Below are 20603 nucleotides of genomic sequence, written 5' to 3' on the forward strand. Positions count from 1 at the left end.
CTCAATTGCTTTAACAAATAATTTAGAAAGTCAATTTTTGGTGCCGATTTTCTTTTGAGTGCAATTGAAATGCTTGATGAAGAACTTGAAACTTGGATTTGCAAACTTGAAGCTTGGAATTTGCACTTAGAAGCCAAGGGAGAATTAGATTGAGAGATGAGAGAGTTTGGTGTGAAAATTTTAGTTTGAATTTAGGGGTATTTATAATTTTTTAAAATATTTTTATTCCAAAAATGCCCTCATAAACTAGCCGTTTATAGTTGTTGTAAAGGGCAAAATTGTCATTTACACCAAAAAGACTAAAATACCCATAAAACTAGCCATTAGATAGTTGTTGGGATGGGTAAAGATGTCTTTCCATCAAAGCAAAAAGAAAAAATAAATTCAAAGTTTAAAATTTTTAATACTCATAAAAGAAAAAATTAAAAAAATTAAAAAAATGGACCGTCTAGGGGCCGACCAGCGGTCTGGCTGGCACGGCCCGAGCCCGACCAGCGTGCCGAGCCCGACCAGCGTGCACGGGTCGGCACGGCCCGAGCCGGGTCACGCGTCGGGCCCGCCCACGGGCCACGAACCCTCGGCCCGGCACGGCCGGAGTTCGGGTCATGCCCACCCGTGCACATCATCGTAGTATCGTGCCTAGGCTGGGCACTGCCCAAATCGTGTCGGGCTCGGGCCGGCACAGCCCGTTTGACATCACTAGGCATATATGTGTTTAGAGAAAATGTTAATGTGGGTGAATGTTAGAAGTGAATACATCAAGAGAAATGTGGTACTACAACCCTGAGGCAAGGTTGACTCTTGAATTTCAGGTTTTAACTTACTATCTAGGGTGGAGATTATAGCTTTTCCTTGATGGTATCCTTACTAAAATTGTGAGGTTGGCACTTGGGAAATAAATTAAATGATTTGGTGGTTTAGAGTCAATATTTCAAGATTTATTGGGCTGGATTATTACAAATTAGAGACTTCGACATTTTATGTTCATGCATGAAATTGCTAGAATGAATTTTTAAGTTATGATAAATAGTTGAATGGGAATTGGGGCCTAAATTCGGAAGTCATAGAAGCACAATTTTAAGATGGTTAAAATTGAAAAGTTGTAATGGTTTGTTTGATCTATCTACCTGCCAAATTTCGTATTTATTGGATATACATTCTATAAGATATGATCAATTCTAGTTGACATGTCTTGGAGGTATACTGTGTAGACATGCAGATTTAGAGGCAAATTCCGGATTTAATAAATGCAATCAAGCAAAGTGCTCAGTAAAGAAAATATTCATTATAACCTTATTTTTCAGCCTACAAAATTTTAAATTTATTGGATTTGTAGATTTTGAGTTATGACCCATTAAAAAGACTCACGCATGATGACATCTATATGCAGAATCTTTAGATTTAACATGATTTTTCTCACTCTTGGAGACTAAATTTTGTGAAGTTTTAAACAACGAAAAGATTCAGAATTTTCCTAAGTTTCTTACTACAAAATATCTTTGCATTTGATGTTAAATTCTGGGAGTTATGCATTTTGAAATGAGACATGTTATAGGTGTTAATATGCAGAGCTTGTGAGGTAAATGTATAGAGTGATTAGTTTTTAGCAGTGATTGGGCAATTATTTATTTAATTGTGTAAGTAATTTCTGTATTTTCAGTTATTTTTCCTAAAGTGGGATTCTGAAATTGTGTATTTCTGTTTGTTTGAATATTTGGAAAATTCATGAATATATTCTGCACTTCAACTTTGAGATTTTATTTGAATGCTTTGATCTCCAAATGAGCGATATGCAACCGTGTCATTGGGGGGTTAAACCCTAACCTTGTCGACAATAAATTCTGGAAAAATAAGACTGCAGTTTCACACCGTGTTCGTTCGGTGAAATAATAAATGGCCATCTAATATTCAGTCTCGAGTCACCGAGGATAAATAAATGACCTTTGCTATTCTGGCTTAGGCCACCGAGGGTAAACAAATGACCTCTGGCATCTATAGTGAATTTGGAGACATACACTAGAATCTGTTACATTCTGCTTTGACTTTTGATTTTGATTTTTATCAATTGCACTATTTATGTGTTATTGATTTCTGTGTATATCTCATATGCAAATTTTTGTTCTGCCTTGAGGTTTCTGTATTTTTTATAACGTATTTCTGGGTTTTGAATTTCGGTGAATCATATTTGGAAATATTCTTTTATTAGAATATTTCACTTTGTATTTTGTTTAAATTATGTTTTGAAGACTTATGCTCATTTCTGGCGAATTATTGTTTGCAGTTTGTAATCTAGTATTTTTTTTATTACATTTATCTTGAATAGTGGTAGAACTTGAGAACTATACCTCTGTTAAATTATTTAATTTGTATTTGTTTAAATTATGTTTAAACTTTGAATTATTCTCAATATCTGAAATCGAGATTTATAAACCCTATTGTTTTAAACAAACTTCTGGATTACTTACTGGGCTAGTAAGCTCATGGATTTGTTTAAATCCTTTTCAGATCAAGAATGGTAGGCCAGTGTGGACTTTGAAAGACTGTCTGTAGGTGTGATTCTGTTGTAAAATTTGAGTTGTTGTCTTTTTCTATCACTGTATTTTTGTATTTTGTATTTGGACTACTTGTACCCTGGTATTGTGTACTGTGTAGAGTCTGTAATCCTATAACTCAATTGGTTTGTTATATATTTTCTTGTCCTGAATCAGATTCCGAGGCCTTGCAGGCTTATGGGCTCACGCCTTATGGGTCTGCGGCTTTTTGTCTGCGCACCAAGGCCGGCAAGCCGGGTTCGGAGCGTGACATGAAATTATCTAGCTTTGAGAATTGGGGCCATTAAAGAATCCGAGTGCTTCATTAATCTCCATCCTTACTTGAAAGGATATTAAAATTTTAAATTCGTTCAGACCCCATCCCCACCATATTTCTTTTACAAATATAATTTAGCCCACTTCATTGATTTAATTCCTCGTGTTTTAGTTATATACCTCTCTAAACATCATTAATTATGTGTTTAACTTCTACTTATTCTATACCCCTAACAACCTTAAAAATTTTCTTATATACACATCATGTCAAATAAGTTGAATAGTTTAGTATAAAATTATCAATTTTTTTTTTATTATAAAGAACTTATATATATATATATATATAAAGTGAAATTAACTTATTTCAAGCCTTTTATAAGTGGTTTGATAATTTTATATTATTATATAATAATTTTTTTTTTTAATAATAGATTGTTATTGGAAAAAAAAGTTTTAGAGTTTTGGACATAGTCAATATATTGGGAAAAATGATCCCACAGACACGGAACCGAGATGTGGCTCATCTTCACCAAATTAATTGCCTTCATTTAGTAATTTTTAGAATAAAAAGAAGTAATTTTTTAAAATAATTATCAATCTATCCTTATAATACATAATAAACAAACACTAAAATTTATAAACTCATGTATAATTAAGAATGAGCCACCTCTCGATAATATGGTAACTACTACAAAATCGGGTCTACTATATTATTATTGATATCTTTGCAGCTTTTCAAAGGAGTAATTAACACTATACTTATACAAAAAATTTCTACAAATACCTCTTTCAAAAGAAGTGGCATCCCTATCACCCCCACTCACACACACTCTATCTCTCTCTTCAATGATGCCACGTGGCATATTGGTTCACGAAACTGACATGTAAACTCGTTCTGTTTTTCTCTCTCCTCAATGATGCCACTTGGTATACTGATCGTAAACTTGTTTTGCTTCTTGAGCTACTGTTTTTTTTTGTTTCTCGATGTCAATCTCCGCATTTATTTGATCTTTTGTGAATTGGAGATTTTTTTTCTTTGAGATAATATGAGTATTAAGTTAAATGACGTGATGCAAAGAATCTTAATTAAGATAATCTTTGAAGGAGTACTTGAATTCAACTAAAGATTTGAGATTGAGAGCTAAGGTTTTGGATGGTGATCGTTGGTTGAGCCAAGGTGCAACGGCATAAAAGTATAAAACCCCTCCTTGTTGAACTTTCCAAATCTGCGGATAGATTGCGGGAGGAAGAGGTTTGGGCTTCCAAACAATTGTCAAGAGATCAATTACAATGATCAATGGCATACCAAGAACAATTACTAAAAGAAATTGAATTAAGAATTGGTGAAGGTGTATATAATCGCTTGAAGCGGATGTTGAGATTGATGCCAGAGCCGAATGATTGTTAACGATAATATAGAATCCACAACGGAAGGGAGAGTGGTGATTTGGATGCCACACCATTGACATTGGGATTTTAGAAAATTTACTATGCAGATATAATACTACTCTTTTCAAAATTAACCATGTATTTCATGGCATCAAACATGTAATATAATTTTTTAAAATTAAATTTATCATTTAAAATGTAATTGGTCATATATATATATATATATTAAGAAACTGTTGTAATACATTGGAATTATATTATAAAAAAGAAAAAAACCTTTGTTTTTAACCATTTCATGTGAGTTTTTTAAATTATAATGTCGATGGTCCTCCCATACCCATAAATAAAAATGTTATATTCTTTAAAATAGTTTCTATCTCTTTTATGAAAAATTTCACATTTTTCATAATTTTTATATTATATATATATATATATATATTCCATGTGGGTACGGCCCAGCAACTTTGGGTTTTGTCATGCCATGCCAGGCCGGGCCGCAGGTTGTCCCAAACTAGCCCATTATCAAGCGCACTACCACTAATAAGTAAGCAGTTATTTGAAATTACGAAAAAAATCAGGGAATCCACTGCAAAACTGAAAGATCTCACTCAGGGATGTATGTGCAAAAAAAAAAAAGACTACTAATTATATAAATATGTAAAAGTTGGGGGAGGTCTCTGTAAAAAGAAGGCAAGAGAAATTAAAAAAAGCCCCTTTTTTTTCATAATTTTCGTTGATTTGCTTTCTCACTCGACTCATTCTTTCCTTCGAGCGTTGATCTTTCTTTATCGTTTCTTCAGCGACATGGAGACGCCGCCGGACACCAGCCTCCCGGCACCGCCACCGCCGGCCGTGAAGGCCGTCGTGGCCGCCACCCATGCCACGATCCAGCCCTCATCCCCTCGCTTCTTCTTCTCCTCAGTCGCCGCCGCTAACCCCACCGCTGGTTCCCACCGTCGGATCGCCATCGCCGTCGACCTCAGCGATGAGAGTGCGTACGCCGTGCGTTGGGCGGTCCAGAACTACCTACGCCCTGGCGATGCCGTGATCCTCCTCCATGTACGCCCCACAAGCGTTTTATATGGCGCTGATTGGGGTGCCATCGACCTCTCCCTCGCCTCTGAATCGGCGGGGGAAGACGGTGGATTTGACCCCTCGGAGGAGTCTCAGCGGAAGCTGGAGGATGATTTTGATACCTTCACGACCACCAAGGCTCAGGACCTGGCGCAGCCGCTGGTGGAGGCGCAGATCCCCTTCAAGATCCACATCGTCAAGGACCATGACATGAAGGAGAGGCTTTGCTTGGAGGTGGAGAGGCTTGGGCTCAGCGCTGTCATCATGGGGAGCAGGGGCTTCGGCGCTTCGCGGAGGGGTAGCAAGGGAAGGCTTGGGAGTGTCAGTGATTACTGTGTTCATCACTGCGTTTGCCCTGTTGTTGTGGTTCGTTTCCCAGATGATGGCGTGGTTGCTGGATTGGAAGGTGCAGCAGCTGGATCCGATGGTAGCAGCAGGAGGAGCGTATTGGCCAACGAGGCGGAGCTCCACCCGGTGCCGGAGGAGGAACAGGAGTATCTTGATGCCACCGATGAGCATAAAGGTTGTAGCTTTTCCTAACTCTTCCTTCGTTGAATTACTGCATGGTTTGACCTTTATTTTGTTTCAAATTGCTCTAATCTTTGTGTTTCCAAAATTACTAGTATTCTAGTTCGTAATGTGTGTTTGATGAACTTGTGATGTGCATGTAACACCTGCATTTATCCTGGTAGCCTCTTGCTTGCTCTTTATTATGTCAACGTCTGGTATGTGTTCTTATTGTCATCTAGATTATCTTGGTGAAGGATAGCTTTGTTCTTTATTGGCTTGTGAAGTTGACTTAAGTTTTGGTGATGATGATTCTTATGTTTCTGTGAGATAATTATGTTTTGAATGTACATTGCTTTTCTATGTGGTTGCAATGAACATATGTTTATCTTTTTCATATTTGTTCTTTATTGTATAAGCAGGTATCTAATAAATAATTTCTTCTTACTGGATATGCTAATTGTTGTATATGACATGATATATGTTACTTTCATTTGCATGTCCTTTGATTTATTTTATTTTTATTTTGTTGTTCCGATGCATTGGAGAAATTCTTAAGTTTTTTGTATTTGGTTTTGACAATTCTATTCTTTCACCAAGCACTTCTTTTCTGTCATATGCTTGATTCATAATTTTGATTGTAATAGCAAGTTTAGTGATGCATATATGTATTATTTAGATTCAGGACCTGACTTCTTTCCTGGCATAACTTTGCCTATGCAATCTTAGATGTTTATTTTCACTTAGAGAATGTTATCCTGTAGATTGTTTTATCTTTTATTTCTAGGCTGATGCAACTGATGGCATGCGTTAAAAATTTTCTTTGCACAATACATCTGATATCTTGCTATAGAAATCACGCTACAATAATTCATCTAGAGTACCATGCATCTACATGTTTGTGCTGCATGATAAAACTCTATTTCATTCATCTCAATACCAATTGAATATAAAATTGAATCATCACAGGCATCTTCTTATTCGGAACACCCAAAGTAGTTTAGGTAGGCAAGCCAAAAAAGACATGTTTTACTCTGTTCATCCAACAATACTCATTTGTCCATGAGATTGGAAAGATTTCTAGCCTCAAATAACTTGACTGCATAAACGTTTGATCATATTGTTGGTTCCAGACTGACTTCCAGTATTATGTCTCTATGCTCTATTATATTGTGACAGTATGTAGTAGAGAGTTTGAAACATAATTTATCGAAGTTTATGATTAAATTCATCTTAAACCCTCATACTTTGGATATTTGATCATTGAAGTTTCAGTTTTGGCATTTTGCATCCTAAGATTTGAGTTGATTTACTTTTTTGAGAAACCGGTTAAGTTATGGTGCAAACTCAAAAAAATATAATGTCTATAATATGGATAATCAAGGAAGTATCAATATCAATATCGAAGATGCCAGTGTATCTTATTTGGAGAGGTATGATCACCCTAAATTTTGTAGGACTTACTCAAAAAGGAAAATGCTTAACTGAGGCAGTATATGGCATTGTCTTTTCACTAATTGAGGAGATTGTTATATATTTATTTTTAATATTATGAGTGGCTTCTTACCCATTAATCTTGTAATTAGACTGCTTCTTTATTAGGAACATCCTACGCTTAGAATCTCTTGGACCTATAAATAAAGAGCCAGTGCAACACAATCCTATTCATTAAAGTGTCCTTTTTGTACTACATGTTTATTTTACTGAGTTTTTCTTTGTTAATTTTTTAACCTATATTGAATTTTCTATGTTATTCTTCTAACCTAAAATAAACTTTATGATAATCATTCTGAGGAAGTTGCTAAGTTTTGGTTGAAGATTGAAAATTTTGAGCTTATGTAGGTAGACACTATGCTTACAAATGGATCCTCATGTTGTTACATTATATTTAGAAAAATCACACCTCTACATTGATTTTCAATCTTGAATCCTTGATATTGATCCTATATTATTTTTTTACATCATTCCCACATCATTAAGTGAATCATGTTCTAAATTTTCAGTTTTCTGTGTACGTGTCATGTATGTGAGGAAGTTGTCTTGCCAACAACATAGTCCATGTGTATAAGCTAATGTGGCAATTATTGATATGGTATTGTGACTCATCAACAACCAATGCCAGTTGTCTTTCATGTCGATTGCAGTCAGCTTTTACCATCCGTGTAAGCATTAACTTGAATGGATCTGTCAAAAATGAAACTCTAGAGACTAGATTCATGGATATTCTAAATTATGAAGGTATAAGATAAATTTAAACCTAAAATTTATGAAGAATTCATATCCATACCCAAGTGCACTTAGCTAGCAGACATTCTTATATATATAATTGGTATGTAAGTGAATTAGGTTAACAATATCGTGACATGTAAAATAAATTTGGATAAGGTTATGGATTTGCTGAATATAGACAGGAAATCCTTCAGGTACCCATATAAGTTTTGACACACTCACTGTGCATGTTGCAATGTTGCTGATTATGTAATTGCCTAGATATTAGCTGATTTGTCAATGAAGACAATTGGCTAACTGAATTACTAGGTTAGCTTGTAGGTGGTGACTAGCCAATCAATTTCTGCCTGGTATGTTGGGTGACCAATTAGCCATAATTATTTTATTCTGGCTAAACCTGATTTAATCAATCCACCTCAACCTAACCCAAGAAATCGATTATGAGTAATAAAAAATCAGTCCCAATCCAATACCTAACAAAATTTTTGTACAACAAACTTAAAAACATTCAAATCCAAATCCATTAAGTAAACTTAATTATGTGCTGTTGTATAGATTATTGACTTTTTTTTTTATTTTTATCTTTGAACAATTTTTTTTTAGTTTTGAATAATATAGGTGAAGGTTGACTTTAATGTTTTTAAAAGTAGAAAAAATTAATCTCTTGTTTCTTGTCATATTCCTTTCCACCTATCTCATTAGGCTACGCCTTGGAGGTTATGGCTCTCACCTCCTAGCTACTGCTTACCCAAACCTTTTTTGTACATGTATATTCACTTATTTGCAAATGTGTATATCAATTCTCACTTGAAGTGAGAGTGGACCTTGCTTAGCCCAACTAAGAAAATACTCATTCCTACTTCTTATAACAATAAGCATGCTCCAAGGATTGAGATTGGAACATTTCCACTTCTTAATAGTTAGCCTAGTCTGGGAAAGAGAACCTAGAGTTGAAGCAGGCATGCTATTTCAGCTCCTCTCTGGCTGACAAGTTCTGCCATAGAGTGGCTCTGTTTAAACCATCATTAATTCTTTAAGACAAACCTATGTTGCAACTTGCCTTCTCCTGCCAATTTCTATTAAAGCGGTAGACCTAGATCTCCTTGACATCTTTGTTCTTTAAATAGGGCAACTTTCAAGTTTAGAAGCTTATATTCAAGTGCATTCCTTGGTTGTGCTATGAAGTTTATACTATATGTGCTATGAGGTACATAAGAGATGGTCTTTTTGTCTGAGTTTTATTCTGATTTCCCAAACTATCTGCTTACGTGTGTTCAATTTCAAAAAGGCATAAGAAATTACCAGTCCCTTATTCATGCTATTTTCAGATTCAAAATCCATAAACAATTTGAAAATTTGCCATAATTTTAAGTTATAGCTAATATGTGATGTGGCCTAATTTCATTTATTTTTAGAAAGACTTTTAGCTAATGTTCTAGGTATGTCTTCTCCTTTTTATTTATAATGTATGTATAATACAACTTGATAGTTTGAGAAAAATTTAGTTGTAGGATGCGAAGATTTATCTTTTGTCATCTTTCCTAAAAGATGTGTTATCAAGTTAGGGGACAATGTTGTCAGTTTCGTAGATTTAGTCAGAGGATGACTGCTTAATGTGAAGGCATGGATGTTTGAACTTTGTGAAGAACTTGTAATTTTTCCTATAAGAAGTGCCTATTAAGTTAATGGGATAATGTTGTCAGTTTTGTAGATTTAGTGAGGATGACTGCTTAATGTTAAGACGTGTATGTTTGAACTTTGTAATGAACTTAAAATTCATATGTCCTTTTCTACTCTTTACTCAAAAGCTGTCACACAATAGTGATCAGAATTTTTGTACTTTGCTCTTTTGGAAATTTTGTCGATTTCCGAGAAAATTTGTTTTTTCTTGTATTCTTGTGTATCTTTCTTGTTTTAACTTACTTGATCATGTCATTCGAGTGGGTTTTTTTTCTTTTTTCTCTTTTTTAGACTAAAACAAATTTAGCTTCTGGAGGATTACAATCAGCCATATAGTTGGCTATGAATTATGGACAGCTGGATATTCTAGGTTTACGGTCGAAATATTTTTATGGCATGCTATTTGTTTATGATCCTTCAGAAGTAGGCTTGGAGACCAATATCACTGCCTGTTGTAACTGGAAGGATTGGCTTTAGTGTTTGCATGTGACCTAGATGGTTTTGCCTAGATTATAGTAGCAATTGGATCTTTTCCTATTGATTTTCTTACTATTTTCCCTTTTTTACATGGCAGATGCTTGAGAGATAACTAAGTTCCAGATTGTCCTTAATAATCCAGGTAAGAGGATTATAATGTGCATGAATTATTTTTAATGACTTGTTTCATTCTTCATCCTCCGACGATTTATTTTCTTCATACCAACAATCTCATATTGCTTTCTTAAAATTTCTGCATTTTATAAGTTCTGAATACTTTCTATCTCTTTGCATGTGCTTGTGCTCTGAGGAGGTCTTATGATTTAGTTTCATCAATAGCCTGCCATAGGATTTCATAGTGAAACGTACTTTTTTGTCTTTTTCTTTTTGGTGAAGTACAGTGTTCCAGCTTTTGTGTCAAAGTTGATATTTGAGGAGTTCGGTCAAAGGCCTCATGGAGAAAAGCTTTATGTGTGTGCGCACGGTCACGCATGTCCGTGTGCACCTAGTGAAATGAATCACACTGGAAATTTCTGATATATTCTATTTGAATATGTAATAGGCTGGTTAAGGGATCACTTGGAATTGATCCGTTAAAATTTGGAGTTGAACAAAATCTGATCCTTTCTGAGCTCAAGTTGTATAACTGTTATCAGGATCTGACAATCAAGGAACCTCCAAGAGATGTTCACCCTATTACTCTCTTTGGAGCTCTTTATCTTTGTCTCAGAACAGTGATCCAACAGTTTCCGTTGGTTTGTAATGGACAAAGTAAAACAGCAGAGTTTAGGAAGTCAACCCTAGATTTTTTATAGATACAAATAATAATTTGGTACATGATTTAATAATCTAACGATCAATTCCTCATTTACAAATCATGTTAAATCAGGTTTTGGGAATATCTAATTTGCAGAAATGGAGATGTCAGAATTATATTCATAAAGTTCATATATGGAATGTGTTATTAGATATGAACTGTAACCTATGACGAAGATCACCATGTACCTTGGTCTGAATCAAGTGCTCAGCTGCTGAAATTTACCAAATATATCTCATGTGATCAAGCTTATCAGTTTCCATATTTAGATTCAAATGGACAGGAAATATATCAAACTACCCAATTAGATAGAAGCTGACAATTAATTGAACATAATGTTTGTGTTTGGATGTAAGCTTGATCCATTTCATTTGGATTTGAATTTGAATTTGAATTTGAATTTGAATTTGATGCCCAAATATAACAATAACAAAAATGGTTTGATTTGGTACGGTAACTATTGGTTTGTGCCCATTGTCTTGCCTCAAGTTATTGTATGATGAGTTCTTTTATTATGCCTTCCAATTGCTAATTTTCAATTATTTCATTTTTCTTTGCCAAAACTATATATATACTTGCACACAAATGTATGTTGTATTTGCTAAGAATATTACTTCATGTCATCAACAACCTGCAACCAATTTGATCATCTCTTAACAGCTATTGATCAGCCACTTCATAAGTTCTTGTTATAAGTCATAATATTTCTTTTTTCCCCATAATAATGAAAAGCATTGAATTGACTAACATCCTTCTCCGCTGATGCAGAAACTTGTTTTTCTTTTCATTTCAGACCGTGAAGGAATTAATGCGTTGAAGACATGTTGAAATCAGATGCTGTTGTTGTTCTTGTTGCTGCATCTTTCTGCCTGTCGATAGTAGGAAAAAAAAAAAGGACCGAATATCTTTTGAGGTATTTGGGGGTACTATGCTTGCAGTTCATCTGAGGTTTACTTACTGCTTTCTCTGTGATGCTTGTTTGCACAAAGCAGACCTGGTTACTCCATGTTCTTTTCTTTGTTTTGTTTTAATGTTTTAAACTTGTGTGTTTCTTCAGATATATTAGCAAATATTATGATAAGACTGATTTTATTTATCCTTGCCCCTTGGTGGTGGATTTCATCCTTTTATCAAGCTCTGCATTGTGAGACATTTTAACACGCATCTATACATTTCTACATGTAACTTCTGATAAATCAGTTGGGTTTTCTCATGCTAAATGTGAGACAGAGCTTGGGGTGCCTGTCTGGTTGATGCTGTTAAGTTGATGAAATTGATAATGCCCACTGGTATGGTGCTTCCATTTTTTTAATAACAAAGTGGACAAGTACCGGAAATGGGGGTCTCATTTATAGGGTTGGAAAGTGAACAATCAATTTCGTACCTTCACTTGGGATGTGAGACTCGGGTGCTAAGCCTAAGCCCACATTGAAGACCTATTACTATTACTATTATTTTGTTGTTGGAAAAATTTAAATTCGGAGTAATAAAAATTCTCTATTTTAACCAAGTTGGTTTGTGCTGTTGAGTTATTAGCTCTTTGGTTGGTTTGACTTTTTTTCTCCACTGTTGCCACTAAAATGATGATGATAATAATAATAATAATAATAATAATAATAATAATATATTATTATTAATATTATTATTATTATTATTTCTTTTTGTTTTGGAAACTATAAGAACAATAAATTGTCTCCCCTTGAATTATTATTAATTATTATTATTATTTTGCAATTGTAAGAATAATAAGTATTCTCAAATGTTTTTTGAACAACCATGTTAGGAACTCTTAATTCTTATTTTCCAATCTGCGACTTCAATTTTTCCCCCAAATGTACACTGTGTCAATGTTCTTGTGTGGGAGTTTATGTTTAATTTTAATAAATTAATGAATAATTCATTAAAAAATATAAATAAGTGCATTGAGTACGCGCAATGCCGGGTTTAAAAAAACACATTCTTATATATTTTTTTTATTTTTTAAACTATTTATGGTCGATTTTATTTATTTTATTTTAAAAAATTGTTAATGATTTAAAGTGCCAGATTAATCATTTGTTGACACCTGTCTTTTTTATAGGGTGCTTGTATTTTTACTAAAACAATAAATTTAGATCTTGACTTATGCAAAATAAATACAAAAACAATGAAATTAAACCTCAATTTATACAATATATATATATATATATATATTATGCGTTGAGATATTAGTTTCACATCTAAATTATATTTATTTATATTTCATTTAAAAACATTAGTATTTAGTTTTGTTCATGTCTGATTATTTAAAATTAATTATAGTGTAAGCCGCACTTTGCATCCTCAATTATTATTATTATTTTCTCAAAAAAGGATGCGGCACATTTTATCATATCATAAATTTTTAATTATTTTCAAGCAATATATATATATATATATATACGTGATGCTTCTCATCAATTATTTTAATATATAATAATGCATTACAATAATATGGATGGTGATGCACTGATATGGCACAGTACGGCTTGATTGGCCGCATCAGCTTCATTCATTTGTCTGGTAGCAAAGTAAGACTTCAACCCCTCATATTTATGACCTACCAAATAATGTTAATTAATTTGGTATAAGACAATACTTAATTTGAAGATTTGGCCCGGTTAAGTCAAAGAAACCCAACACCACAAGATTTAGGGATTGCACACCCCAATTTCACCCCACCCATTTTTATTTTTATTTTTTGGTCATAAAAATATCTCAATAATTAATCAAGGTGGGAAACCTACACAGACCATGCATAGTTTTCGATTCATACATGTATATGGATTTATCCATAATATACTAAATAAATAAATAAGAAAGCCTAAAAATTGTCACAAGAAATAGAGTGATGTATAAACACAAGATAAAAAACATCAAAAGACAAGAAGAAGAAAAGAGGAGAGCAAGGCATGAAAAGAAAATACATGTATTCTTTTTAGTTCCAAGACAACCCTCAGAACGCCCAAAGTCCAAACATATACAGAGTAATAATACCAAATTCTATTCACTAAAACAACCAATCTTTGTCAGCAAGTGACAACAAAACTAAACCACAAATTGTTAGAAATCTATTTTTTTTTTTCCTGTCTGTCTCTTGTTAATTTTGAGTTGGAGCTAACACATGTCCCCCCTCAAAGCCATCTGCATCACAAGCACAACCACAGCTTCAATCACTGCTGCCACTAAAATAAAGTACTTTTTTTTAATCCACTAGATTAATTAAACAAATACACACACACATATGTATATTGCACCAAAAATAGCTTATCATCCAACAATAATGATTCTTTAAAATCACTATCAGTCTCTAAACATACATATGGTTAACAGAGAGAATCTAAGCTAAAATATATATATATATATATTAAAAGAAAAAAATCGAATAAGCTAGTTGAAGAGTCAGATCCAAAACATATGGTTAAAAATCATCAAACAGAATACATCAAGCAATACAGAGCACAGAAGGATGTCCCCCTCAGCCACTAGCACAGAATTTCCCCTTTCAATTTTTTTGACACTCAGTGCTATGTCAGATAGATATAAATTCCCAAAGGTGTTGGTCATTAGCCACAAAAATATCTACTTTTTCAATGAAGTCAAGCCAGCCAGAAGCAGTTGAATTCAAGCCACAAATCATTCCCCTCCCTTCATAATAATCTAACCAACCAATAAGAACTACCGACATCTCTCCTTCATTTAGCACCCCCTTTTAAAAGTAAGAACCTTATGGACCTCTCATCAAACTCTTGGTGAGGATTCTCTCTCTCTCTCACTCATGAAGTATCTGATAAAAATATCATATCAAATACGAAGCTGGAATTCAGCCACGTCATGAACCAATTAACACTCACAAAGGAATTGGATGTCTCCAACTCTCTCCTGCTTAAAAAAGATAAATTCCCCCCCTGTTTGCATTGACATTCTATATCACACCTTCAAGCAAAGTATCTATCACGCAATGAAATATATATTGATTGTTTTATCTCAATTTTTTCCAAAAAAAAAATGAAATATATATGCAAAAATTAAAATTAAAATTAATTAATTATATCCCATCCACTTTATTAACTAGTTCACGCTAAAAATCAGTTATAATTAGTGGATATTTTTAAATTTATAAACAGCACATCAACTTTCCAAAATTATTTAATTAATTTCTATCTACTTTAACTATATCTTTTATATCCTTTAACGATATGTTACACGTTAGTTTTTAAAAAAAAAATATATATATAAATAAATTTTAAAAAAAAATTATTTATTACTCTATAAAATTCTTAATGAACATATAAAAAAATTTCTAAAATGAAACATATAGATAAGGGTAAAATCATATCCCGCACATCACTCCCTTCCCTTAAAACGGGATATATATAAATAGGACCGGAGAAAGTAAAATCATAATCCCGCATATCACTGATTTCAAAACTGTTTGGGAATGACATGGTAAATCCTAAGCTGCTTCACTAAATACACTTCCAACAGATTCTAAAATAATAAAGGCTAGACTTATTCAAATAACTCTAGATTCATGCATGTGTACATTTATATCTCAAATGTCCATACTATAATCCCATCAAATACTAATAATTTGTAATAAACATCTTACTCCCACAAAACTAAATTTTTCCTATAAATATTTATTTTATAAAATAAACAGTTTTAATAAAAACATAAAAATTAAACATTTATCTATTTACAACAAACAAACGTCCCTAAATAATATATATTGCGTGTTAATTATATATATATATATATATATACATCCCAAGAAATCAAGTTCCTCCAACAAGCAACTTCATTATTTAAAAATTAATTAACTAATTAATTAGAATGTATATATATATATATTATGCTATCAACCAATGAGAAGAATCCACGTCACATTGTCTATTGTTCTAATCCAAAAGCAATACTCGCGGAAGCATACGGCCGTACCACGTCCAAAGGCAGTGCCGTGCGTCAATCGATGAGATCTAAGCCGGATTATACGGCTGAGATCGGATCAACAGAATCAACGGTTCTAAATTTATAGGAAATAAATAGGAGAAAAAAAATTTTGGGGAAAAAAAATGCTTACCTAGATCGGACGGCTGGGAGAGCCCCGGCGGCTACGGAGATCGAGGAGATGGCGGGTGGTCGCCGGTGATCCGTCGGTGATCGTTGCCGCCGTCTTCCGGTCTTTGGATGGTCGGAGTGACGTGGCCTCGTCGTCCGGTGAGGATCGAGGTTGATGATGCGAAGACGAGCTGTGGAGATCGTCCTGCGACGAAGACGCCATGGAATCCCAACCATCAGATTCGGATCCCTCGAAATTTTTGGCTCCAAATCACCGATTAATTGAGAATTTTATAGATTTTTTTGGCTGAATAAATGACACAGAAATGCGTTTCTCTTGGATTAGATCTACAGGTTTTGAGAAATTAATGCGGGTTTGATTTCCAAAAAATTTGAGATAAAAAAAAATTTATAAATATATATTTGGGGGAAAAAATCGAGGAAAAATCGGAGAGATTAGCGGACCTGAGGAGCGAGATCCGTGCTTTCCCGCATCCGTTTGAGGATTCCGTTGCGGATTCGGGTTGAACACTCGTCGCTGCTCGACGAGCTCGCCACCGGCGGTGGAGGTGGCGTCATCGTCCCCGGCACCACCTGGTTCTCCCCATCCTCCTCCTCCTCCTCCTCTTCTTCTTCACCATCGTCGTCATCTTCCTCCTCCTCCTCCTCATCATCATCATCCTCATCTTCATCTTCCTCATTATCACCTTCTCCACCGTCCTCCACCGCTGCATCTCGGTCAGCATCGCTTCCATTCTGCTTAATCCCAGTGCACCGATCGCAGACGGACACCGTCTGGCCGAGCCGAGCACCAGAGGCACGCCACGGCGTTGGTTCCTGGCATCCTCTGCAAAGCAAGCTCCTTGTATGTCTAGCCACCAAGAAGTTCGCCCCATGAACCCTCGCATCACACTCCCAGCACAAACTCGCCTGATCCGACTCGCAGTACATCCTCGCCGCCTTCTCACAGAGCTCGCATTCCTTCATCTCTTCTCCTCTTGCTCTTCCTCTGAAGCTCGAAGCTCACGCTCCACCAAATTAATGGCGAACCAAAAACCCTCGATCGAAGCCTTTACCGCATTTTATGCCCTTCTCTTTCTTTCTCATTCCCCCACCACCACCACCACCACGGTCCACTCACCTCCCAAACCACCACGGTACTCTTACCGTCACCAGCACCTCCCTCAAGCCGCCACGTGTCACCTGATTCGCAAGGATATTTTCCGCGGCGCCGGCTGGCGGTCGAGATTCCTCGTGTCCTACGTGGCACCAGATTATCCACCGGATTAATTCGGGCCCCACCGGGAACAAACTGGGCCCCGACCCCACCCCTTGCCCATCATTCCCCCAGCCCTGATCTACTTAAAAATATATACATATAATTTTTAAATTTAAGAATATAAAATAATTCAAGTGGGATTATTATAATAACAATCTAATTTAATTAATAAACTTTTAAATACCGATTTAAGGAGAATGAGCGGCTGGGATTGCTCGGCGAGTCGTGGCGACGCCACCGCCAAGACGCAAGAATCGTCACGTGGAGGATGGAGAGAGTTCCGAGTCAGCGGCTGGTGGGATTTTTTCTTGGGATCAGGAACTTGCTTTGAGATGAGTGGAGGATGGAGGGTGGATGATGCGGTTGATGACGAAAGTGGCATGATGGTAATAATAAAGAAGAGAGGAAGAAAGGGAGAAATAGAGGCCAAGAAAGGGCGATCTGTGAGATCCGATTGTGTACACGTGTCACGTTGTGGACGTCGGAATGGGTTTGCCACGTTTGGGTTTTGCGGACGCGTGGGAAGTATGGTCACAGTTAATGCCGGATGTGGTTCTTGGATGGACTCATGTGGTTCACCTCTTTCTCATTTTTTTTTTTTTTTAATTCTTATTTATATTTTTATAATTTATTAATTAATTAATCAACAGTTTTTTGAACTATTGACATTGGTGTTTATTTGTACATATCACTAAATTTTTTAAATAATTAAATTATTTATAAAAAAAATTAATAATTAAATAAAATATTTATTTAATAAGATTGATTAAAATTTATATTAACCTTCATTGTTTCATTGGGATATAGAACACCAAAAATTTAAAATAATAATTGTTATTTAAACAATTGAGAAATAGTATTTTAGTTTGTTATTAATATTAAGGTGTTGAATTTAGTCTCTTGAATAGGAGGTTCTTTGGTTCATTCAAACTGTGATTTTATTTTTCTTGTACTATTATTTTTGTAATGTGTAAGTTATTTTTTTTTAAAAAAAAAAGGTCAAAAGTTATAATAACAAAATGTATAGTTAGATATAAGAGATAAAATTGATGAATTAGATATTAGTAAGAAATTCATGATATAATTGAGAAATGAAAATTAAAGAAAAGAAATTCTATTTTGAAAGCAATAATCAATGGCATGGAATCACTTGTTTTAAGGATGGATAATACTTTCAACCATTACTAATTGATGAATTTACTTCTTCAAAATTGTATATTTTTTAAATTACTTAATAATTCTGTTGTTTGAGAGTAAAATTTACAATGTTTTTTTATTCTTATGAATATTTGTAATGATTTTATAGATTTGTGAAAAATAATTAAGATACCACTTTGAATACAATTGATATACAATGAAGACTTTGTCTAATGTTTAACTAGTTTGGTTTAGAGAAAAGAAGCATCAAAGTTTGTTGTTTTTTTTTTCAACCTGCTAACATTCTATTAAAAGTCCTAAGTTTTATTTTTATTATTATTATTATTTATTTTTATTTGTTTTTGCAAAGACAGATAAACTACTCCAATTAAAATAAAAGAGACAGCAACAAAGCAAGAAAGTACAACAGCCAAGTAGATGTGGTACAACGACCAAATGCCAAAAAAGACAAAAAGCGAACAACAAACGACAAACACTAAGCGGGCCACCAACAAGCCCAACACGGTTAAAACAGAACTAGCCCAAGATTTGGTGGAACGCTTCCTCGGCTATCAAATCTCCACTAACCACCCCCGAACTCTGGCTTAAAAACTCCAGGCTATGTCTGATAGTAGTGACAGAGTCATCAAACTTCTCTCTAGATCCCTCTGTAACTGCGGAAAACCAAGACAAAATCATACGATTGCTTTTCAAAATAATAGCAAAAGCAGGCAGAACATTAGCATTAAAAATGAGATCATTCATAGCAAGCCAAATATTCCAAACAAAAGCTTTCACCACCCAATCCCTCATATCTTTAACAGCATGTCTTAGCTGTGATCGCTAGGATCCCCAAATTTCACACATAGACTGGGGCAGCTCAGGGAGCTGAAATAATCTAATAAAGTACTCCCAAACAAATTTGGCAAAGAACAATGGAGAAACAAATGATCAACAGATTCAATCCCTGAGTGACACATCACACAAGTTACAGTCGGGAGTTTGTTGCATCTTTGTTTCGCAAGATTATCTAGGGAAAGGATTTTATTTTTCCAAACTAGCCAGCTGAAGATATTGTTTTTTTGCAGACAGTTATTGTGCCAAAGCCATTTTGAGTTCAAACAGAGCAAGCCCCTATCATTCAGAAAGTTATAAAAAGACTTCACTGTAAATGACCCATTTGCCGTGAAATTCCAACACTTCCTGCCCCTAGTTTCTCCCAAAATTGACAAGCAACAATCCCGGAAAAGGGTCATCTCTGGATAATCAGATAAAAGGGGCCTCATCAAGCAGAGGAGCCATAACTCTAATAGTGCCATTCGGATGCTGAAAATCCCTAAAAGCATTTGGCTATAAAAACATTGGGGCCCTACCAATGAGCTAGTGGTCTTGCAAGAAAAGAGACTCAGTACCAGAATTAACTCCTTGAGTGATGCATCCCCTAAGTGATGGCAAGCAAATGGATGCCCCTTTCTAAAAGAATGAAATTCTCCCCATCAGGTGTCAGCCTAGGGAACAAATTCCAATTGGAAATTCCATAGTTAAATTGGATCATTCTATTCTATTGTATTTGTTAATTTGTTAATTTTATTAATATTCTAAATCATTCTATTGTATTTGTTAATTTGTATATTCTTTATCTACATATATGGATCCTTCTTATTTATGTTCCTAGTTCACATATGACATAGATGAGTACAAACTTTATGTCAATATTAGATTCTTTTGCATGGTATTAGAGTCACTGATCAGGTGGCCTAAGATACTATAAGTTTCTAGGAAAACAACTGAGAACTCATGAAAAGAAAGATTTATCAGATATTCAAAATAATGAAGTTACTACTGATAATTCTTATAAACTCCAAAACTTTGATCATCTAGATATATTTGTAGTAAGTGCTCATTTAAATAAGATATGTTATTTTTCATAGAGTTGATATGTGAATTGATAGTTCCGATGGGTGTATTGTGTGTTAGAATTCACTCAATCTCTTATGTAAACACTCACACAATCACACACAACCAAAGGAAAAGTAGGCACATGAAATTGGTAACCCAATTCGGCATAACAATTACCTATGTTTGGGAGGCCAAGCCCGGAGATAAAAATCTACTAAAAGAGGGGAAT

At 34.7% G+C, this 20603-nt stretch overlaps 2 protein-coding genes across 7 annotated transcripts; one reads left to right on the plus strand and one right to left on the minus strand.

Annotated features, from left to right (window-relative positions):
* Positions 1-4925: 4925 nt before the first annotated feature.
* LOC120249660 (universal stress protein PHOS32-like) lies at positions 4926-12076 on the plus strand. Of its 3 annotated transcripts, none has more exons than XM_039258242.1 (3): positions 4926-5793; positions 10261-10305; positions 11749-12076. In XM_039258242.1, exons 1-2 carry the CDS (start codon positions 5001-5003, stop codon positions 10266-10268), a joined length of 801 nt encoding a protein of 266 aa, XP_039114176.1. In that variant the 5' UTR covers positions 4926-5000; the 3' UTR covers positions 10269-10305; positions 11749-12076. The 3 variants fall into 3 exon arrangements, with proteins under 3 accessions (XP_039114176.1, XP_039114175.1, XP_039114177.1); XM_039258241.1 differs by having other exon boundaries at positions 11774-12076; XM_039258243.1 differs by lacking the exon at positions 11749-12076 and adding an exon at positions 10565-10866.
* Positions 12077-13888: 1812 nt separating this feature from the next.
* LOC120250377 (myelin transcription factor 1-like protein) lies at positions 13889-17182 on the minus strand. Of its 4 annotated transcripts, none has more exons than XM_039259185.1 (3): positions 16525-17179; positions 16082-16264; positions 13889-14183 (listed from the first exon to the last, which is right to left on the minus strand). In XM_039259185.1, the coding sequence occupies exons 1-2, from the start codon at positions 17044-17046 to the stop codon at positions 16082-16084; spliced, it is 705 nt and encodes a 234-aa protein (XP_039115119.1). In that variant the 5' UTR covers positions 17047-17179; the 3' UTR covers positions 13889-14183. The 4 variants fall into 4 exon arrangements, with proteins under 4 accessions (XP_039115119.1, XP_039115118.1, XP_039115120.1 ...); XM_039259184.1 differs by having other exon boundaries at positions 13889-14142; positions 16525-17178; XM_039259186.1 differs by lacking the exon at positions 13889-14183 and adding an exon at positions 15726-15995.
* Between the last annotated feature and the right edge of the window lie 3421 nt (positions 17183-20603).

This window comes from Dioscorea cayenensis, chromosome 19, assembly GCF_009730915.1.
Source record: "Dioscorea cayenensis subsp. rotundata cultivar TDr96_F1 chromosome 19, TDr96_F1_v2_PseudoChromosome.rev07_lg8_w22 25.fasta, whole genome shotgun sequence".
NCBI lineage: Eukaryota > Viridiplantae > Streptophyta > Magnoliopsida > Dioscoreales > Dioscoreaceae > Dioscorea > Dioscorea cayenensis.

Excerpts from the sequence above, each read along its gene's own strand:
- LOC120249660 (XM_039258242.1), top strand. The coding sequence starts at position 5,001 with ATGGAGACGCCGCCGGACACCAGCCTCCCGGCACCGCCACCGCCGGCC.
- LOC120250377 (XM_039259185.1), bottom strand. The coding sequence starts at position 17,046 with ATGAAGGAATGCGAGCTCTGTGAGAAGGCGGCGAGGATGTACTGCGAG. Across the intron at positions 16,265-16,524 it reads GCACGGATCTCGCTCCTCAG|GACGATCTCCACAGCTCGTC; the intron begins GTCCGCTAATCT and ends TCTTCGTCGCAG.